This window comes from Aspergillus versicolor (assembly GCF_001890125.1).
Source record: "Aspergillus versicolor CBS 583.65 unplaced genomic scaffold ASPVEscaffold_7, whole genome shotgun sequence".
Taxonomy (NCBI): domain Eukaryota; kingdom Fungi; phylum Ascomycota; class Eurotiomycetes; order Eurotiales; family Aspergillaceae; genus Aspergillus; species Aspergillus versicolor.
Window position 1 is genome coordinate 1,217,966 of NW_024467530.1, and position 20,506 is coordinate 1,238,471.

At 50.8% G+C, this 20,506-nt stretch overlaps 9 protein-coding genes across 9 annotated transcripts; 6 read left to right on the plus strand and 3 right to left on the minus strand.

The window, feature by feature from the left end:
- Positions 1 to 442: 442 nt before the first annotated feature.
- On the minus strand, positions 443 to 1,495 carry ASPVEDRAFT_73874 (glycoside hydrolase family 131 protein; the record flags this gene model as incomplete). The annotated part of the gene is made up of 3 exons (XM_040816224.1): positions 1,208 to 1,495; positions 846 to 1,156; positions 443 to 778 (listed from the first exon to the last, which is right to left on the minus strand). Exons 1-3 carry the CDS (start codon positions 1,314 to 1,316, stop codon positions 443 to 445), a joined length of 756 nt encoding a protein of 251 aa, XP_040670105.1. The 5' UTR covers positions 1,317 to 1,495.
- A 729-nt stretch (positions 1,496 to 2,224) lies between these two features.
- On the plus strand, positions 2,225 to 4,224 carry ASPVEDRAFT_43816 (uncharacterized protein). The gene has a single exon (XM_040812914.1). The coding sequence runs from the start codon at positions 2,304 to 2,306 to the stop codon at positions 3,861 to 3,863; it is 1,560 nt and encodes a 519-aa protein (XP_040670106.1). The 5' UTR covers positions 2,225 to 2,303; the 3' UTR covers positions 3,864 to 4,224.
- On the minus strand, positions 3,585 to 6,830 carry optB (small oligopeptide transporter, OPT family). Its single transcript, XM_040812915.1, has one exon. The coding sequence runs from the start codon at positions 6,344 to 6,346 to the stop codon at positions 3,944 to 3,946; it is 2,403 nt and encodes an 800-aa protein (XP_040670107.1). The 5' UTR covers positions 6,347 to 6,830; the 3' UTR covers positions 3,585 to 3,943.
- A 667-nt stretch (positions 6,831 to 7,497) lies between these two features.
- Positions 7,498 to 10,347, minus strand: ASPVEDRAFT_782670 (uncharacterized protein). Its single transcript, XM_040816513.1, has 8 exons — positions 10,123 to 10,347; positions 9,962 to 10,013; positions 9,774 to 9,874; positions 9,211 to 9,720; positions 8,721 to 9,161; positions 8,412 to 8,671; positions 7,855 to 8,355; positions 7,498 to 7,798 (listed from the first exon to the last, which is right to left on the minus strand). The coding sequence occupies exons 1-8, from the start codon at positions 10,146 to 10,148 to the stop codon at positions 7,692 to 7,694; spliced, it is 1,998 nt and encodes a 665-aa protein (XP_040670108.1). The 5' UTR covers positions 10,149 to 10,347; the 3' UTR covers positions 7,498 to 7,691.
- A 1,837-nt stretch (positions 10,348 to 12,184) lies between these two features.
- On the plus strand, positions 12,185 to 12,831 carry ASPVEDRAFT_30808 (uncharacterized protein; the record flags this gene model as incomplete). Its single annotated transcript, XM_040810390.1, has 2 exons — positions 12,185 to 12,445; positions 12,502 to 12,831. 2 exons carry the CDS (start codon positions 12,185 to 12,187, stop codon positions 12,829 to 12,831), a joined length of 591 nt encoding a protein of 196 aa, XP_040670109.1.
- A 1,324-nt stretch (positions 12,832 to 14,155) lies between these two features.
- ASPVEDRAFT_30809 (GFA family protein) lies at positions 14,156 to 14,697 on the plus strand (the record flags this gene model as incomplete). The annotated part of the gene is made up of 3 exons (XM_040810391.1): positions 14,156 to 14,276; positions 14,341 to 14,549; positions 14,617 to 14,697. The coding sequence occupies 3 exons, from the start codon at positions 14,156 to 14,158 to the stop codon at positions 14,695 to 14,697; spliced, it is 411 nt and encodes a 136-aa protein (XP_040670110.1).
- Positions 14,698 to 15,819: 1,122 nt separating this feature from the next.
- ASPVEDRAFT_85751 (putative citrate synthase) lies at positions 15,820 to 17,300 on the plus strand (the record flags this gene model as incomplete). The annotated part of the gene is made up of 4 exons (XM_040817737.1): positions 15,820 to 16,031; positions 16,083 to 16,280; positions 16,328 to 17,071; positions 17,162 to 17,300. The coding sequence occupies 4 exons, from the start codon at positions 15,820 to 15,822 to the stop codon at positions 17,298 to 17,300; spliced, it is 1,293 nt and encodes a 430-aa protein (XP_040670111.1).
- Positions 17,301 to 17,622: 322 nt separating this feature from the next.
- ASPVEDRAFT_196671 (putative MFS efflux transporter) lies at positions 17,623 to 19,405 on the plus strand (the record flags this gene model as incomplete). Its single annotated transcript, XM_040809216.1, has 3 exons — positions 17,623 to 17,853; positions 17,921 to 18,772; positions 18,848 to 19,405. 3 exons carry the CDS (start codon positions 17,623 to 17,625, stop codon positions 19,223 to 19,225), a joined length of 1,461 nt encoding a protein of 486 aa, XP_040670112.1. The 3' UTR covers positions 19,226 to 19,405.
- A 52-nt stretch (positions 19,406 to 19,457) lies between these two features.
- ASPVEDRAFT_30811 (YbhB/YbcL family Raf kinase inhibitor-like protein) lies at positions 19,458 to 20,253 on the plus strand (the record flags this gene model as incomplete). Its single annotated transcript, XM_040810392.1, has 2 exons — positions 19,458 to 19,611; positions 19,664 to 20,253. The coding sequence occupies 2 exons, from the start codon at positions 19,458 to 19,460 to the stop codon at positions 20,251 to 20,253; spliced, it is 744 nt and encodes a 247-aa protein (XP_040670113.1).
- Positions 20,254 to 20,506: the final 253 nt, after the last annotated feature.

Consider the following 20,506-nt stretch of genomic DNA (forward strand, 5'->3'; position numbering starts at 1 on the left):
GCTGTCTACTTCAGTGAATGGAGACATGCAAAGGTCCTGTTTGCGACCTCGGCGTCTTGGTTCCTCTTGTTAGTATAGCCTGAGATGTTGGAGGCCCTGTTGAAGCTAACCATGGCATCTCTCTGTGTAGTGGCATTGCCTACTATGGCATTAACCTCAACTAAAGCGTCATCCTAGAGCAGATCGGCTATGCTGATGGCCCAACACCATGGGTTACCCTTCGTAACACCGCCATCGGCACTGCAACGGAAATGATGGGGCTGCGGGGATCATGGTCCTCAATGCGCTGACGACGTTGTGGATTCCGGAGACCAGGGATATGGCTATTGAGGATATTGAGAATGAGGTGCACTTCGCGAGGCATCGGGCAATGGATGGTATAAGGAAGCCATTTATATTTACAATCGCACAGCAACTGAATATATACATCCCCATCCTAGATCTAAACAGCAAGCGTAATATCCCCCTCCTCAACATAAACTCCACTCCAGAACCAGTCCTCGGCACCCCCCGACTCCCCGTTATCCAGCCTCAACTGCCCAACGTGCCAGTCCTGGGAGTTCGTCTCCGTGCTCGCGCTGACAGCCTCGCCAACCTGCTTCAAGTCCTCCGCGCCAGTCGAAGTGTACAGGGAAACCGTGCCGGCGTCAAAGTCAATCCCGTACGCAAAGTTGTACCACACACCGGCCTCGAGGGGTGTCGTCCACTGCGAGGAGCCGCCGGCGTACCAGGCGAGCTCGGAGTCTGAGTTTCCGTACTTGAGTTCGGTGAAGTGGCTCTATTCGATTATTAGTGTGCTCTGTAACTTAGGCGGGGAAAGGGAAGTTTAAAGGAGAAGGGAATACCTCGAAAAATGCCACCTGGTGCTCCAGGCCCTTGACGGGGAAGTTCTCCTCCTTGACGCTCAGGGAAAAGTGGTAGAACAGCTTTCCAGAGCCGAGATCCGTGCCGCTTTCGACCTGCGGGATCAGCTCCGAGCGCATCATCGTCTGGCCGTTCCAGCTGGATGTATCGTCGATGGTGATCTTCACACCCTGGGCCTGCTCAAGGGTTGAATTGGGGTTCTGGTAGTCTGGCGAGACGTCGAGGTAGTCCGCGGTCTCGCCCGAGCCGTGGATGTACCATTGGTATGGGGGGAGTTGGGAGGCCCAGGACCCTGGTTTGGTTAGTATTGCAGATGTTGAATATCAAGGAGAAAGAGAAGTACATTTATCGAAATCCGCGACGGTGTAACTCTCGTTCAACAGGCCGCTCCAGAGAACAGTGCCGGCCGAGGCCGAGGCGGAGAGAAGGGGGAGGTACGCGATGGATCTCATGGCTTAGCTTTTTCTTGGGTTTCTTGGTTTTCCTCGCATCCAGGAACAGGTGGTGAGAAGCTGGGCTGTTATATAGAGGGAGTGGGCTGGTGGGAAATGTCGCTGTTTCACGCTGTTTCATGTTAATTTCTTCCTTTCCGGAAGCGTCACGGATCAATTGGCGGCAGACTCTATCTCAGACAGGCACGGCTGGCTTGGCTGAAGACGATCAGCGCTCTTTCAATTTATTTCATTGCAGTGGAATTGGGAATAATGGTGGCCGTTTCACCGCAAGATGACACCGTCAAGCCCATTGTGCTCCGTGCCGAATGGGTACAAGCAGTCGGAATAGCAATCGACATCAGGATCAGCTACATGAATCTCGCCATCGATGGCCTTTAATTCGTATTCTTCCTGATAAATGTCGGCACCAGTTCCCGGACTCCGACAGCATAGGCTAATACTGAAGCTCAAACCAAGCTTTCTATGTCAATCAACCACCAGCACCAGCGTTTCGGGCCCCAAGCGAGGTACGAACTCGTCTATACCAGCACCAGCACCAGCACATTAGATAGATGCCATCAAATATGTGCTATTCGTACCTGCCTTGCAAAGGCTTGAAGCTTCCCTGAGTGGCCCCTTGTAAATTTAGTGTATTGTTGGGATGTTGGTGCATGTGTGGCAATACATATTGTTATACGTAATTCAAACGGCCTAATACTGCTCGTGTTTTTTTATGATCGATATATGAACTACCCCAGAGTTATGCAAACTATAACAAACAGAATAGATCCCTGTCCTACCTTTAAACAGTATCCTGACATCATCCCACAGAAACCCGGTGTAACGACCTTCCCAATGAGGGCAAGGAGCCCACTGCCGAGGTTTCCCCGACGAACATCAACAGCATTGCCATAGACCGGCTGTGCGGACCGACCACCGTGAAGAGATACTTAAAGACTCTAAATCCCAGTAAATGCCCATCCCAATTCACAAGAAAAAGACAAAATGGCACACACCCTCAACTTCACCTGGACATCAACCTTCCCTGGCCGCTGGGAACGAGACATCGATGAAGCCGAGCAATTTTATACCTCCCTAGCCAAAGCCTACGAAGGGACAGGCCGGACTTTCTTCGCCATGACGGGCTTCATCTCACTATCTATTCCCATCCACGCATCCACACCCAGAGACACAGCAGAGAAGAACCTCGAATCAGCCCTTCAAAAAGCCTGGACGCAGCTGCGCTACGACCACCCCACAATTGCCTCTCGTGTAGTGCACGACGAGCACCAGGGGAAATGCAAAAAGGTCTACGAGACTTTCTCTCCATCGTATACACTCCAAGACTGGCTAGACGAGACATTCGTTATCGTTGATGGCGGGATTTCAGGGCTGGAATGGTGTAACTCAGACCCTCCTGTTCCGGCCTTTCCAACACTATTCTTCATCAGAACTGGCCTTCCGGATGGGAAGATTGGGGGAGATCTAGTCCTTCGCTCCCACCACGACATCATCGATGGAATGGGCACACTGCTCCTCTTCCATAACCTCTTAGCCCATGCAGCCCAAGCATACCAAGACCAGGACACACCTGGATCTCGATACAAGCCTCCCCAGTTCGGCAACGAACATAAAAACCTAAGTCCGCCCCTCCGCACCGCAGCCCAAATCCCGCCATCGCCAGATCCAGCACATAAGCAAAGGCTGGCCGACGTCCAGTCATACAACACCAGTCTCCAGCAGCAAAACATCGAACTCGCCAGTGTTCCATTCAAAAGGCAAAATCATGGCCCGGGAAAGCACCAGCGCGTCGCAATCACACTGTCACAGGAACAATCGACACAGGTCCTCGCCGCCTGTCGCGGGTTAGGGCTCAGTATTACACACGCATACCACGCTTCTATCCCACTCGTTGTGCGGGATATGCAGGAGAAAAGTGACAAGGAGCGCCAAGTGCGGTATCTCAACTATAGTCTTATCAATGAGCGGGGGAGCTGCGTTGAGCCGTATAGCACTTCATCTCATCCGGCTTCGGTATATCATTCTGTCTCGGGGAAGGGGTTGGCTGTGGATTTAACTGTCCCAGCAGTAGGAGCAAGGACTGCCATGGATGATTCTGATTCTAATTCTAATTCCAACGGCAGAGAGAGGAAAGAGTACACAGATGTCGCTTCTATAATCCGGACCTTCTACCTCGATATCCGCGATGATAAGGATCATATCTTCCTCGTCCCGTCATATTGGAAAATGGGAACGATTCCGTACCCGGATGATGGGAAGACTCAGTCTGTCCCGGCCCGGAATGAGACACCCTCTGTGTCTATATCCAGTCTTGGTGTTCTTGACAAGGTGATTAGGCACAGGTATGGGGAGCTTGAAGTTGAGGATCCGTGGGTTACGGGTGAGGAATTGGGGACTGGGCTGGGTCTATTCTTGGGGACCTGGAAGGGCAGGGTCACTCTTAGTGCGGCGTATAATGATGTCTGGCATGGTAAAGAGGATGTGTTGGGGTTTCTTAATAGATGTAATGAGGTTACTCTTCGCGGGTTGGGTTTGATCAATTGATTAGTACGCCCAGATTAATTCCATCATAGCCATATCCCCCTCAATTCAAGCATCATAAAAGTAAGTACATGAGTAAATGGCTACCACTTCTCAGGCCCAAACTTCACACCCGTAACTTGCACCGCCGTGCCCGCAGCGTCCATGGTATCAGCGGCGATGTTGGTCCCCCACCAACTGGGAAATTCCGTTTTGGTCAGGTTGAGCGTGAGGAAAATGAGGATCGTGCACAGTGCCAATCCAACGTCTAGCCCTGCCGATAAAACATAGTTGTACTGCATCCACCACCCCCGCCAGCGGTCGCGAATATACTTGTTGAAAATGAACCCTACAATGCCCCAAGAAAGGTAGTTCAGTGGGGTAGCAGGGGGAAGGAGTGCTGTTCCACCGAAGATAATAGGAGCATTAAGAAGACGTACGTAGCTTCCATATCTGGTGTTCCTTGAAAGGTGCGCGGCAACGTAAATGACAACCGGTAGCGCAAACCCTGCGAGCCAGAACCACATGAGACCCGAGTACATCTGGCCAGGGGAGAACATGCGGGCAGGTCCGATTGTGCCCCAGATTATAGACGCGTTGAAGAAAACGCGGCCATTGGGGCAGGTGTAGCGGTTCGCTTGATCTAACTCGCAGACATTCGAAATAGAGCCTAGTGCCCAGTTCATAACGCAAATCTGCACAATGGAGGACCATAAGCAGGATACCATTTGAGCAGCAAATGTCACCCGGGGCGGGATCTTCATATAATGCCCGAGCTTCATGTCCTGACAGAAGAAAAGTCCTTGGTACATGCTGATGTAGCCGTATGTCTTGAACAGCATCATTGCCATTGGTCTGCCGGGTTGCATGTAGCCGATCACAAACTCGGTAATCACATTGAGTCCAATTTGGATATTTGTTGACGCCTGGATAATCCCACAGGGTATAAACCAGATTGCCGCCATGATCAGTGAGATGAAAAAGGCCCACCAGGTAAGATGCGTTGGATATCCCTGGCTGACCCCGAGTGCAATTCCGATCATGATAAGTGTTATAACACCATACCACCACAATGGAACCGGCTTGAACCTAGCCATCAAGCGTCCATGCACGTCTTCCTCTTCCTGGCCAATTCGGCGAAACCGGGCCCAAATATCCTTTCCGTGGAACAGCACGGCATGCACAATAACGGCAATGATTGTGGCAAAGGACAGACCATAGCAGAGGGTGAAGGTGGTGGACAGGAAGAGGGGAGAGTAATTTTCATATTTAGCCAGATCCAGAGTCATATCTGGAGTAAGGATTCGAGAAACATTGTAGACCTGACCAGTGTTGTCGTAGCTGCTGGAATCGCTAATAGGCAGGTACTTGTAATAGTTGATACCGGTGTAATGCATAGCAGGAGTGACAATCCAAAAGAATATCACCAACGAAATTAGTGTATTCGCAATACCATGCCAGGGCACGATCAGAGGGCTGAAATTGAACCCCGAAACCTGGGTCCAGTCAAAAGTCATTGGAATCAGTGATAGCCCAGTCCAACCTCCGAACAATTGATTAATGACCACGTTCTGCGGCTTGATCCAAGTTACCCAAGCGAAGACGCTAAGGAATGGTGCGATATACCCAGGAAACCAGTACCACACAAACGATCCGATCATGCAGTACAGAAACATTCTGTACTTGCCAATCCTCCAGCCCGATACTTTGGCAGGGTCGGGTCTGCTGCGGTCGTGGAGGGCCGTGAAAAGGGAAGTGTTGATGAGTGTCGACGGCCAGATCATTGCTGCAGGGGTGACTAGGAACCGATGGAAGAACCCGGCCATGCCAAAGCCCAACATCTGAGTCGATATGCACATGAAGATCTCAAAGACCCAGTCAAAGCGTTGCTTGTAGAAGGCGCGCTGCGCAAGCAGGATATCGGTAGCATAGGCCGCACCGCCGCCAAACGTGGCATTGGCCATGATAACGGAGATAGCATGTTCCTTCTTAGTATAAGGTCCCGGGTTGAGACTGAACTTGACTCCGAATAAGTTGTAAGTTCTGTTCGGCATGACCTTTGCCCAAGCCAAGCCAATAGGATAGGCAACGACCTGAGCAACGTAGGATGGGATAATAATATAGGGCTGGCGCATAGAAAACAGGCTGTTGAGGGCCGATCCAATTGTTGCGAGCAAGAGACCGATGGCCCAGGCACGAAAAGTATTGGAGTGTCCGCCTTCATCGGTGTTCGGAACAGCAGCGCGCACTTCAGGGTAGGGGGAGTTCTCGAGCAGACTGTGAGCTATTTCCTGGCGAGTGCCCTCGTTATTGGTGTGTAAGGCATCGTCAATCTCATCAGCAAGGTCATCGGGGAGATTGGGGTCCCAATGGTGATGCTTCTTGATGAGTCTTAGTTGATGGACGGTGTTGCTGAGGGTAGCACCGTCTCCAGAGACAGCACCAGAGTCCTTCAGTGAGTCTTCAGTCGAAGTAACGCGGACAGAGGGTGGATATTTCTCCTCCATTGTAGCAATAGATCAATCCTAGATAGCTCAATGGATGCAGTGCAGATTCAAGATGGAGGATGGGGAATTGATGAAGGAGAGAAGACAGGGGGTGTTATAAGTGAACTGATGAAGTAAATGTCCTCACCTTCCTAATCCAGCAACACTTCATATCGGCCTTACTGGGGTAGCATTCGCTTGCGCCTTTATCATGGCCAGAGCACTGAAACAACCGATACCACTCCGTCTAGCTCTCTGATAACATCACGCGCGCCACCGTCTAGACCTAATACCTAGTCCATCGCTAGAAACCTCTCTGCCCCAATCGCGCCCAACCACGAACCAACAGACCATGGCCAAAGTGAAACCAACAACGCGGCCCACTGGTTAGTCACAGTAGCACAGGACAGATCCAGTTCCTCTTGACCTAAGAAGACCACGTACAAACCTCCGTCTCCGACAATATCCGCAACCCCGCAAAACATACCAGCTTCAAGCGGTAAGGATGGGGGTATTGTGGCACGCTGTGGCGAGGGGATAGACTCTAATTCGTTGGTTGTTTATCAGGCGCGAGCACAGACGATCAAATCGTTGAAACAGTACTATATTCGATGGGTCCACGTGCTTGTCCTCGATAAGCTAGATGCGAAGCTCATGCCAATCCCCCAAGACACTCTTAACCGACTATAGTGGAGGCAACCAGGGTGTTTGTATCCCGTGTCAACCAAGAAGAGGTTTGGTGCCAATCTAGCCAGTACCTTAGCGGGAAATCCGAGTCATTAGCGAATGAATATCTGCGTGCCCGGGCACTGATAATGGCCCTAGTGAAAACTAGGTGCTTACCCCGGCTAAGCACTGGCCTACTGGTGTTGGTGTTAGTAGTAGCACTAGCTGGTTGGTTGATATCAGTTGGCGCTGGCGAGATAGCAACGTTACATGGTCTCGGTTGTTGCGGCAGTGATTTCTCCAGCAATTCCATCCTCTTGTCTCGGTCAAGGTGGAAGAAGAAATAGTATTGTCGGTGCTTTCATCTATCGTCTGTACAAAACGGATGGGCCGGGCCAATTCTAGCTCTACCTTCGCGCGGTAAATTCCGTCCAACACCGTCCACGTATCCTATCTCCCAGACATGGACGAACCAATTGAACTGAATCAGAACGGTTAGCTCAATCCAAATTAGCCAAAGACCCAACCCTCAAAAGCAGGAAATCGAACATTCGTCCTAAAATTAGAACAGATTCGCAAACCGAAGATGATGGCACCAACCCCAACACCAACGGATATCGACAAAGATAGTCAAAAATCCCCAATCGCAAATAATCTGTAGCCATAGCATAGCGCGCGGTTGGAGTCGGGATAGTATCCGCTAATCAGGGATGTTAAGTGCCCACTCAAGGTCTGTCCAGAACTGGTCATTGTAGAGGTCCACAGACTCAATGCCAGCGGAAACAGTTTCGCTGCTTTCCTCGGGGACTATAAACATGTTAATAATAAAATCGATGCAACGCAACGGTAGTAGTGAGACGCACTGGCCATGGCCGGCTCATATTCCTCCTTCCACCACCACATCGTATCGATAATCGGATCCAGAGCAAGCCGACTGCGAATCCTTAGCCCAACCATAATACTCCCATCCGGTTTTCGAAAGGCCTTGTTGCTGTTGTATAGCTGGCTTAAACAGCTAACTATCCTCGTTGGCATGTCGCTGTTGGATACGATCATGAGTTTCGTCAAGTTCAACGACTTCATGAAGTACTCCCTCGCTTTCCCAAAGTCCACGATGTCGGTATCGTGACCCTTAATCATGCGAAGCAGAATCGAGCCAGCGAGGAGGAGGCCAAACCAGACTTGAGAGGGGCAAACGGCTAGAGACTCGAGCTCGTGAGCCATTATTTGGATGGCGTCGATTACCGCACAGGCCGCGGTCTGGAGTTTTCTTAGACAGTTGTCGGCGTATAGCGTAATGTTTTTCAAGAAGTGCATTCCCTGGACGCTAAGACTAGCCACGAGGACGTCAAACCGGACCATTGCTGAGCCGTCAGTGCCGGGGCTAATAGCGAGCAACAAGTCCTGGTGGGTGGCTTACACGTCGGTGCATCAATGTGCAGATCACAAACACGCTGTTCGTACGCCTTCAGAAGAAGATCGAGTCCGCGCTCTTCTGCTGCAGCTAGATTAAGAACTCCGTATTCGTTTACGGCTGTACCGCATTGCGTGACGATTTCCTGGGCCTTTAGGCGGATCCGAACGTGGGGAGACATGTTCTGGTATAGGACCTTGCGTTGGCTAATGTCTTGGGTGAGGTCTGGTAGAGAGCGAGGGGGCTGTCCTTTCATCAGGCATGCACTGCTCTACTTAGCAAAGCCGAAATCATTGTACGGCCGGTATTACTTACCGCTGATATGTTATTATGGTGTATGCCCATAGTTCCGAACGATGGGTAATGTCAACCGCCGATGGAAGCTGATGCCTTGTCTTGTAAAACTCGTGGCAAGAGACTGGATTGTGCATACCATACTGCATGGCCACGTGCAAAAGCAGCCCAGCCAAGGGGAATATAACGTCAATTCCATTATCGTCCTTGGGAAACGGCCAGTTCAGAACGATAAGTAGGCCCTGTACGATATTCCATGGTCCACAGTCTGACAAGGGTGAACGAAAGGCCAGGTCTATGATAGGCTTGGCAAGGGCAGGGAAGATAGTCGGGTTCTTAGCGCATGTTCTCGAGCCAGTTCCGATTATAGCCCAGAATAGGAAGTCTGATTGTTCGTATGTGTGGTTCGGTGTTCTTTTTGTGTCCAGCACCGGTATGAAATGTGCATACTGGCGGTAGAAACTGGAAATTGTCAATGGGTGCTCAGCCATCAACTGAAGGGATACCTCACAGATCGAATATCTCATCCACTTCATCTCCGCTCAAGCTCACGCCTGAAATAGTACGAGGCAACGTACGGTTCGGGTCAACCCCAGCCAGAGCAAGATGCTTCTTGGTTGACACCACCGGGCCCATCCCGACAGGGGGCTGCAGAGGCTGTAGTCTAGCCTGTCCAGTAACAGTGTTCTTATACATAGACCCCGGTACCAAGTCAGCGAGCTTTGAACTATGGCCGGCAGAGTTATCCAGCGTGGCAGCGGCAAGATGAGGAAGCACATCAGGGCCAGCGTCGGAAAGCAAAAACTGCGAGCCGTTGGCCGCTGCATAGGTAGCATATCCAAGGCTATTATCGTCATCCCCCAGGCCTGGTACCGCTCCGAGACGCCTGGAGCCACCGTCCGCGGGATTGGGTAACATCATTGCAGGGATTTCCTGGATTTGGTGGCGTAGACTGGTCGATGCTTGTGCGGACAGCTGCTTTCTTAGCTTGTCGGTTTCTTTCTCCAGCTCCTCGTACTTCCTATTTCAATGTTATGGTCTGTCAAGCCCTTGTTTCGAGTTATATATACGCACTGCCGTTTGTGTTCCCTGCGAAATCCTTCTGACATGACGCATCGTAACTCGAGTTTCTCACATCGACTACAGGGCTGTTTCTTGAAGGCATCGCACCGGGCCTAACTCAAAGCCAATATTAGCATAGCAATGAGAAGGACATCCCCACAAGAGCGTTCGTCATCGGAGTGATGAGGGTCAATTCATACCTTCTGCTGGCGGCACTCAGTACAAGCTCTCTTGTTTCTCCGCGAAGTGGATCTGCTCGGTTGCGAGTCATTAGCATTTAAGAGGCCCCGAATGGTAAGCATCCTGGTGAATAAACCCTCCAGTGTGTGCAGTGAACGGCGATTCTTAAGGTAGAGCTTACGAATGAGGACTCTCAGGCTCCTCCATCTCGAAGACCCAGAAGCTTCAGGCACAGATAGTACTCTCACTGGTCCGGAGATATGGGTTAATTGTATCTCCGGGACATAACCTGTTTGTGAATACTGGCAGTTTCAGTTGCTGTGTTAATTCACTAGCAAAAGGTAGAGCTGGTGCGTGAGTGAATACGTGTGGACGACATCAGCTTGAGCTGAAATTAAAGACCTGTCAACAACAACCTAAGCTTTTGATAGCCACGAGCAACACCAGCAGGTCCGACCACACTGTTCGTTTAATTTTCCGTCTTTTGTGATTTGCCTGTTAAACTGGAAACTGTAACGTCGCGGCTAACTGCCTTGCAGATGCCGCCATCACCCCGAATATGGCCGTCGTCGGCAGCTCACTCACAATGGCTTCATGGCTCCTTGAATGATTCGTCAAGTTTTTTTCTCACGGTCTAGAGGATGGGTAATTGATCGCCTTGCTCTAATCTCATATAGTGTTGGTGATTACCCAATAACCACAGGTACTTTGGACGAGAAGTCCCTGTACAGTGCGCATTGGAGTCCATCCTCTCCCGGTACAACCACACCGATCGTTACCTACTACAGTCCAACATCATACCTCGTCAAAGGCCCAGCCCAAGGAAGGGCAATACCTCAGCTCCACAAATTGATGACATGAGGCCAAGGTGAAGCATTTCCCTGCGGGTTGGGATAGCCGGGGCGGTACCGGCTGCTATACAGGGACTCTGGAGAATTGACCGGTATGGACCGGGCCTGTTTGTCACCGGGGCCTTTTTCTTTCGCTAGTATTCCTAACTTATAAGTCTGAAGGGGGTATTCAGTCTTGGGCAGGCTGCGAGGCCGTTACTCCTCGTCTCGAATAAGCCGAATACGCCGCGACGACCATACCTGGGTATAGCTCTGCTCGTGGGCACACTATATATGCAGACGTTCGCCTCGCAGATACTCTACTGATGGAGTGTGCAAGTACGTCTGGAAATCGTGACCAGACTGGCGATATGACGGCATGTCTCCTACGTGACAGCATACCTCTCTTGTGCTCAACCTATCCCAGCAAAGCATGTCGGCCTTGTTTATCAGGTTCACCTCCCTCCCTATCAACTTAGCACGAGGACCCACGCCTTCCGCTGGCCAGACTCATATGCGGCCGAGATATGTAACACAGATAGGCAGGCTTGCACGCGTCGATCTGGCCTCGCACGATGACGAAGCAAGGCGAGCCCAAAACGACGAGGATATACATGCAAAAACCTGTTCTATCCTGACCCCAAAGCTCCCACTGATGCTACAGTATGACAGCCGGCATCCAAAGTTACTTTACCTCTGGTGACATGATGCCGACAGTGACATTGGAAGGTTTCTTCGATAGGCCGTTCTGGTACCTTCTGCTGTGACCAGTACCCGAGGAGAAGCGAAAGACCTAGGAGACAACCCATCTCGCCTTGTTTAGGGTTGCAGGGCGTCTGCACTACTTGGGCCGTCTGTATCCGCTCATACGCATCCTAAATGAATCCATGGTTGTTGGGTTCGCATATTGTTTGTGTTACATGGATAACTCTAGGAGTCGACGCACAGCGGTCCAGGCTAGCCCGTAAAGGGGCGTGGGTTCGTTGCTTTCCTGCGACTCAGGCACACGATGGCTCGAAGTCTTGATCAACGTACGTACATTCAGGTGGTTTGTGCTAAGGTAGTACCTGGGTACTGAACGTGCTGTTGTGTTGTGGACAGTGCAGCGGAAGACGGGTTGCTGACATTCTGTAGCCGTACCTAAAACGACATTCCATCACTCAGCTGTGAAAATATGCAAACACTCTTCATGTTTTACCAATTCTAGTAATCCATCGATCCCGTATTCGACTTTCGATGTATAATCCCTACAATCGAACCAGTGTCATGGTTGGCTGAGGGCGATGTCATCTACATCCCATCTTAGGCTATACTGACATCACCGTGGCGAGCCAGATATATAGAAAGCTACGTAGAACCCCCAAACTAACCCTCACCTAACATCCACAAAAATATAAAAGTTTCTACCCCATTATGTCCTCTGATCTACCTTCCATCGACGAGCTCAAGCGCGCCGTTGAAAGCGGCCAGCGCATCACCCCGGAAGATGTTTCGGTGATCGGCCAGATAGAAAGCGAATTGACTGGCGGTGGTCCGATCCAGGGAGGGCCTGCTGCGACCGCCCAACGTATGGCGATGCGACAGATGAACTTTGATGAGAAGCTTGATGAACTCGCCCACAAACCCCAAAATCAGATTACGCAGGAAGACGCTCGGGAGCTTCAGGAGCTCGAGGTTTGTGTTTCCAGGTTGTCGGGGCTGGTAGCAATGGCATTGATTAATCTCTACAGGGTCGCGCTTTCAACAAGCCTCCAACCGCGGGATCCGTTGCCGCGCAGGTTAGGTCAATTGCAGATAGAAATGAAGCACTCGGACTTCCTCCAGTATCGGCGAATGCACCAGAAGCATTTGTGACAAAAGATGATGCGAGGGACGCCCAGCACGAAGAGTCGATGATCTACGGCGGACAAAATCCGAGAGGTGGGATGGCGGCCCAGATGCAGGTGGGTAGAACGGTGGGGTGTCATCGAGCCCCAGTCACCCTGTTCACCGATATGGATTGTGCTAACTGTGAAAAGAGTGCGGCGGACAAGCTGGGGCATGCAAGACGTGATAGCTAGCTCATTCGCGGTCTGTCGGTACTTGAGAGATGCGAATACGCATACGCGTAGCTTATCCGTCCGCAGTCCGTGCCACGAAAGCTGTCAGATTGGTAACAATTGACATTGTTTGCAGCCGGGGAAATGCCGGGATCGACTTGCCCGGGATAAATCAATGGTTTAGTGGCTGTCTAAGACGGACCACTCGGCCGACCATGATTGGGAGGCTGCACAGTCATTCTTTGGAGGTGCATGTTGTTTCCTATAAATGACTTCGGTATTCAAAGGCCGGTGTCTGGCAAAATAAATATCCAATCAGACTGTGCCATCGGCATTCCCGAAATATCTGATTTGAAATTCTCCCTTTGAACGACAGCGGCACCTTATCACGCTGCATTAAGGTTTGGGCGATGCCAGAGTCGTTGAGGGCCACATGGTTTGAGGTTTTCGTGGTTGAGCAGGTGGGCTGACAGTCGCGAGTTGCATGCTATACCTTTTGGTGCAAATCTTCGAGAAACGTAAAAGGCCTCGTATATTTATTCCCTCCAGTGTTGACGTGGGTCGTTCGCATAAAAAGCAGATCTGCGGACCCACCGCTGGTGATTATCAAGAAATCCCTCCAGTCCTGTATGCGGTATTCGACGATTCGTTGGCCCTGACGGTGACAAATACTTGCAGCGGGGGCATGATTTGAGATAGCAGCTGGCAGCTGCACCGGATGTATTCGGTGCCAGGGCTGATTGGTTCGAATTGAGGATGGACTGCACCGAGCGTCTGGGCTTGATGGAGAATAGGTTCGTTCATGGGGGCTGGGGTTGCCCCTCTGCCCCTCCATAGCATGCTCGCATCGCGGGAGCTCGTCAGAAGAAGGCGTCGCAACCTGAGAAAGAAGAAGTCGAATTGAGATGATGTAGAGTATTTCATAGGGCGTAAGGCTATTCAGAAGTGCAATTGATGTGAGAATTGATAAGAATCCATGAAGATGGTAGGAGACTCCTAGTGTTGCTGTGATTGACTGTGACGCAACTGCTGCCAACCCCTCACCTTGTTCCACCCACTTCGCACTCCTCCGTCATGACAAATTCTGTGCTTAGCTCTGTGCTCCCCGGTCGCTCGGACGGCGGACAGCAGTCGCTGGACCGTGGAATACTGGATCACTCAAAGAACTCAGAATGTCGCTCACCGGCGGTTATAAATACCACTTCCCTCAGCGCGTCTTCTCAAGGGTCCCCAATCCGTGAGCACCTTGATCGCTATCCTCTGCCTCTCGTCCAATCAGACGCCCATCCCGTCTCGAATTTCTTCACAGAAAATCAACGAGTTTATCCATTTTTAGAACGTCATAATGCCTTTGACTGGTCACTGTCTTTGTGGTGCTGTCACCTACTCCGCCGCGGTTGACCAGCCCCTCATCACGGCCTACGATCACTGCGATGACTGCCAGCGCCAGAGCGGTTCAACCTACTGTATGCGATGCAAATCCACTAATAAACATCTAATAGCTGGAGGATAAATTCTAACTTCTTGCAGCCCTTGTCACCGTCGTCCCCAAGGATTCCTTGACCATTAAGGGCCCAACCAAGAGCTTCGCAAAGAACGGTTCCTCTGGCCAGCCTGTCCACCGCATCTTCTGCTCTGAGTGCGGTTCTCCCATTGCCCACGACCCCGAAGCTGCTCCCCCAATTATTGCTCTCAAGGCTGGTACCTTGGACACTGAGATCAAGAAGAACCTGAAGCCTGTATGTTGTCTACCAAACAATCCCCGAATCGCCGCCAAAATAGCACCACTAATCCGCATACAAATAGGACACGGAGATCTGGACCGTCAGCAAGCTCCCCTTCTGTGCGGAGCACCTGGCCAAGCCCTTCGAGCACATGCCCCAGTAAGCGACAGGGCGTGACGAAAATTTGGAGACGAGTTATGAATGGAACGACACGCAAAGTATTTGACACGATAGTATAGCAAAATACGAATGGATACTCCTTTGGTCCCTTTCTTGACCCTATCATCTGGCCTCGTCCTCTGGAACTAAGCCTCCGCAAGTACAATGGATCCTGGATTTCCATTTCTCATCCCTCCCATTTCCCTGTAATACTGAGGGCACCTATCAACATCCATAAAATACCCGTCTCTTGAATTAGTCTTGGCTTAGAAACGGCCCAAACGGGCTACGAACATTATACCCGACCTACACATTGGAAGGTCCAATGACTCCCCCGATCTGGAAAATTTCGGCCCCATGGATTCCATGAAGGAAAGAGCCATCGTTGAGGCTAGCCGCTCCTACCATAGTAGACTACGGTGATATAGGAAGGCACGACTCCAATAGCTCTTTCCAACAACGAACGCCTACTCAGCGGGAAAGCGCGACTATCGCCTACTAGAGAAGGAAGGAGCCATTGAGGTCGGTTACTCTTGCCTTGCGAACCTACAGGCATCATGGATGACAGCGGAAGGCACGAAGGGCTCCCGGACGAAATAGGAAAGTGCTCATGTGAGGAGCAATTCGGGCAGGAGGAAACTCTACGAATGTTCACCCGCATTTTGCTAGCAGAATCGAGTGGATCGCTTATCCTCGATATGTACATCCCCCATGAAATACGATAATGGAGTGGTTACCTGAATATTCCATACTGAGATCGGGGCTCGGACATCGCATCGCTTCCCGGAGATCTATCCAGGCACCTTATTTCGCCCGCCAAGGTTCCAATGACACGATGCGGAGTGATTCTCGCAACTATATTCGCACATGGGTGTTCGGTGAGACAAGACGAAAACCACCGCCTGCTGTCGGAGAGATACAAACACGATATTATGAGCTCAGCCCCTTATCTGTGTAAGGGAAGCTTACGATTCCATTCCTTAGAGTAAAACAGAGTTTTGCGGACTCAGCCTCGATTCGTACTCACCGAGACTATTTTCGATGGCAGCGTATACATACAAGAGATTAGCATCTCCCGGCTCAACCAGCTTCCCACCAGAAACCCTGATCTGACCATCACAGAACAATGTCTTCGGGGACCCTATATGTCAGGGACTCGCGAACTGACATAAAATATGAGATACCAATACGACGGAACGCTGTTGCAGCCACCGAACTCAAGAAAATAAAGGCGCCTGCAGTAGGTACGAACCGAGCTGATCAGGCTTCAAGCGGACTCAGGGTGCATGACCCAGGGTTGCTGAACACTACGGTGATCGAATCTGCTGTTAGCTTCTCGTATGACTACAACCCACCAATATGGCATCTAATGGGACTAACGTGCTCTAGAGACCATGATCGAGGACTCCTTCTCTTCCGTGGATATAGTTTGGAGGAGCTATGGAACAGCGACTTTGAGGACATGTTATATCTGCTAGTATGGGGGTCATATCCGACAGCATCCCAAAGAGAGGATATTCGTTTCCAGTTAGCGAAATATATGCTAGCCGTGCCCGACAGCGTTCGGAAGACAATACAATCTATGTCGTACGTGCTTTTCCGCTACACGTGGCACCTAACTAACTCGTCTATAGAAGCACTACTCCTCCACTGGCACTCATGTTGACGGGCCTCTCTGCGTATTTAGCCTGTCTACCACGTTCAATCCCCGCGTCAACATCCGCGCACCTGTATCAGGGTAACCGGGACAACGTCGACCATGCTGTCCTACGTACTGTTGCCGGGTACGCGGTCGTGTTTGGAATCGTCGCCAGTCACCGACGGAAGACTGAATTTACCCTGCCGTCATTAGAAAAAAAGTACTGTGAGAATCTGTTTACCATGGCCGGTCTCGTGGATCCTGCAACGGGAGTCCCTGATGCTGTCAAGGTGTCATGCTTCCGTCGGTTTTCCATGCTCAATGCTGATCATGGAATGGCGCTGACTGTATTCTCTGCACTCGTAACGGCGTCCTCTCTAACAGACCCTATTTCATGCCTCATCACAGCTGTAACATCAGCCTGGGGACCACTCCACTTCGGCGCAACCGAGTCGAGTCAGCGTTCCCTGGCGGAGATTGGAACGGTGGACAGGATTCCTGCCTTTCTAGAGCAAGTCAAACACAGACGAAAGAAATTATTCGGCTACGGTCACCGCTGCTATAAGGGTGTTGATCCACGAGTTCGCCCAATCCGATCAATTTTGCAAGACCTACCATCCACACGTCTCCTCAAATTGGCCGAGGCAATTGAACAGGCTGCATCCGCAGATGACTACTTCCGCAACAGGGGTCTATACCCAAATGCGGACTTCTATGGGAACTTTGTTTTCACTGGCATGTAGGTAACCCTCCCTCCCTTCCCTGCGCAAGTTGCATGTCTGCAAAACACAGATAGGCTCATGTTACTGACTCCCGTATTTCTCGTTAGTGGAATCGAGCTCGAGATGATCCCGGCAGCCATGATAGCGCAGCGAATCATTGGTATCATGGCGCACTGGCGCGAGTACATGCGTGAGTTCAAGCGGCCCCAGTTCCCGCTCCCGATACAACGGTGCTATCTCGGTTGATTCTGATGTGCTCGTTGCTTGACAACTAGTGACATCCGGCAAATTGTTTCGCCCAACGCATCTCTACACGGGCGATGCGCGAGAGGACGCCACTAGTCGCCCGAAAATCTGAGACCGGCTACGTACTTGGTCACAAACCAGAGGTCAACTGTTAGTTGTTTGAAGCATTGGATAGATCGGACATATGGCTACATAGTACTGGTTCGATTCAATAGAAGTCTCTCGTCTCCAATGTGTCCCGTATATTCCCAGTCTCGTACACACCAACACCTACCACCCTCTAATATCATTACCGTCATTCGTGCCAGCCACCAAAGACGCCATGGATGATCATCCGACAGAAACAGCAGCCTTGTTACAACGTCCATCTCCCCCTTCAAAATCCAACCTAACATTCACACCCTCCCAAAAACGCCTCATCATCCTAGCCGCCTCCCTAGCGTCAGCCTTCTCTCCTCTCTCCTCAAACATCTACTATCCAGCTCTGAATAGCCTGGCCTCCGATCTCAACGTCACGCCCTCCCAAATCAACCTCACTATTACGACTTACATGGTCTGCCCCACCCAGCCCAATCCAACCAACAAAATATGGCTGACTTGAAACACCAAATCTCCTAAAGATCTGCCAATCCCTATCCCCAACCCTAACCGCCACCCTCTCCGACACCTCCGGCCGCCGCCCCGCCTACATCCTTTGCTTCACGCTCTACATTGTCTCCAACATCTCACTTGCATTTTGCAAAACTTATCCATCCCTGCTGGCTCTCCGCGCCCTGCAAAGCACTGGAATAAGCGGTACCGTTGCGCTCTCGGCTGCCGTCGCGGCTGATATCATCACGCCCGACGAGAGGGGCAAGTATATGGGATTTACCTCGCTAGGGAATATTCTTGCGCCGTCTCTTGGGCCCATTCTTGGTGGGGCTTTAAGCGAAAGTCGATTTGGATGGAGGGGGATCTTCTGGTTTTTGGCGTTGAGCGGGGGTGTGGTCCTTCTGGGGCTGGTGGGTTGGTTTCCTGAGACGAAGGCGGATGCAACGAGACAACGTGCAGAAGCAATAGCAGAAGAAGAACAGGAAGGAGGAGCAGGAGGAAAGAAATGGCGACACATCCTCGCCTTCCCCAACCCTTTCAACTCCCTACGGATGCTATTCCACCTCCCCACGGGGTTGATTCTCCTTTCAAATGGACTCGTCTTTGCGAGCTACTATGCCGTGACAGCAGGCATTCCTACACAGTCCAAGCGAATCTACGGTCTTTCAGATATGGGGATTGGGCTTGTCTTTCTACCGGCGGGACTGGGGTCGTTGCTATCTGCCGTCTTTAACGGGGTGGTTGTTGATTGGAATTATAGACGGAAAGCGAATCAGTTTCTCCAACGGGTTACGAATATGAGCGACAACTCGGATACAGATACAAATAGGCAAGAATTTCCCACTGAGCGGGCGAGGTTGCAGATTGGGGCCCCAATGACAGTATTATCTTCCTCCCTTAATCATTGCGTGTTATATATACATCCTTCTGATGGAAATCGCTAACAGGAGTAACAGTTCCTCTGCTCTCTTGCCATTCTAGCCTACGGCTTTACGCTAGACCTTCATCCACCATTGTTCGTCTCCCTCATCTTAATAATTCTAATATCATTCTCGGTAACGGCCTCATACAATGTCATGAATGTGTTGCTTGTGGACCTGTACTACAGCACGCCCGCGACGGTTATGGCAGCAAACAACTTCGTTCGGTGCTTTTTAGGCGCGGCGAGTACAGCGTTGGTGGCTCCAATGATTGAGAGATTCAACAATGGCAAAACTTATGCTTTTGTTTCGGGTATAATTGGAGGTATTTGCTGCCCGATTCTAGGCATCGTCTATAGTAACGCTGTCAAATGGAGGTCTTGTAGAGGAACCATAATCTCAGAACCAAGATGAAATAGGCCTCTATTAAAGTTACTAGTTTTGTTTGCCGATTGGGATGATCGGCTCTCCTAACTCGCCGAGATCCCAATAATCACCGAGATAGACAGAAAAAGGCCACAAGTTACACATAAAGACTGTGCAGATAGGCTATTCCTATAAAGCAAGCGCCTTTTCAGGATATAGATGGGTTTCTCTCTCAAGGAAGGGCCCAAATAGCATCATAATTTAAAAGATAGCTGTAAACATGTACCCGCAGAAAGTCATATATCTTACGTCCCTGTTACTGGGTTCTGCCTTCGCCGCGCTGCTGAACCCCCTCCCACCCAGTCTACCAATCCTTGAACTTCGATATCCCCATGGGCCATGGATATCCCCGGGAGATACCATTTTAATGTCAGGTATGGATCGCTTCCACCTTCATTGATGGGTACAGCACTCAGCCTTAACCAGCTACGCATCCTCTGCCGCGTATCAGCAGTTGGGGACTCCAAGCAAATTCAACTTATCTGCTTGTCTTTGTTGATCTAGACGTTCTGTATGGTGAATACCTGACCGTTATTCTCCATTGGTACCAGCCCGGCATGAGAATGCACCATCCTGATGATCCCTGGCTAGAACCCAGTGGGCCTGGGAAGGGTCAGCACGAGGAGCACATAGCGAAGTATATTTCCCCTCAACCTCCACAGGGCTCGCATCATCGATATGTCTATCTCATGTTTGAGCAGCATGAAGAATACATATTCCCCCGGTGTTTCAGGCACATTCTCCCAAAAACTATGGAAGCAAGGGCTGGATTCGATCTCCGGCAATTTGTAAAGGTTACTGGCCTCAAACACCCGGTGGCTGGGAATTACTTCTTTGTCGAAAATGACGACGCTGTAACGGGGACGTTTACAAGCACTGTGTCCACCCCGAGCCCAACAACAACGTGGGTGAGATCGGCGCCCTGTACTCAGCCGGTAATTTCAACGGCTACAACTCTTTCAGGAGCTCAGAAGCAGCATGTGAGATGGCTGCGAGGTCGGCAGACTGTCATGTAGGACAGGTGCATGCGAGCACAGGCGGGGTTAGTATCCGCTGGCAGTTTGGTGGACGGCGTTGGTCCCGTTGTTCCGGGGGTTATTTAACTCCAATGCATGGTGTAACCCACATGGTTCAAAGCCGTTAACTTAGGTATTGGATTGGTAGAGAAGCAGGTGCGCTGATTCCTCGATCACTTCTGCTCTCCCTAGATGGGGTACAAGACTGAGTCTAACTAGTGGTGATGAACCTGCAGGAACCTCACCAGAATGC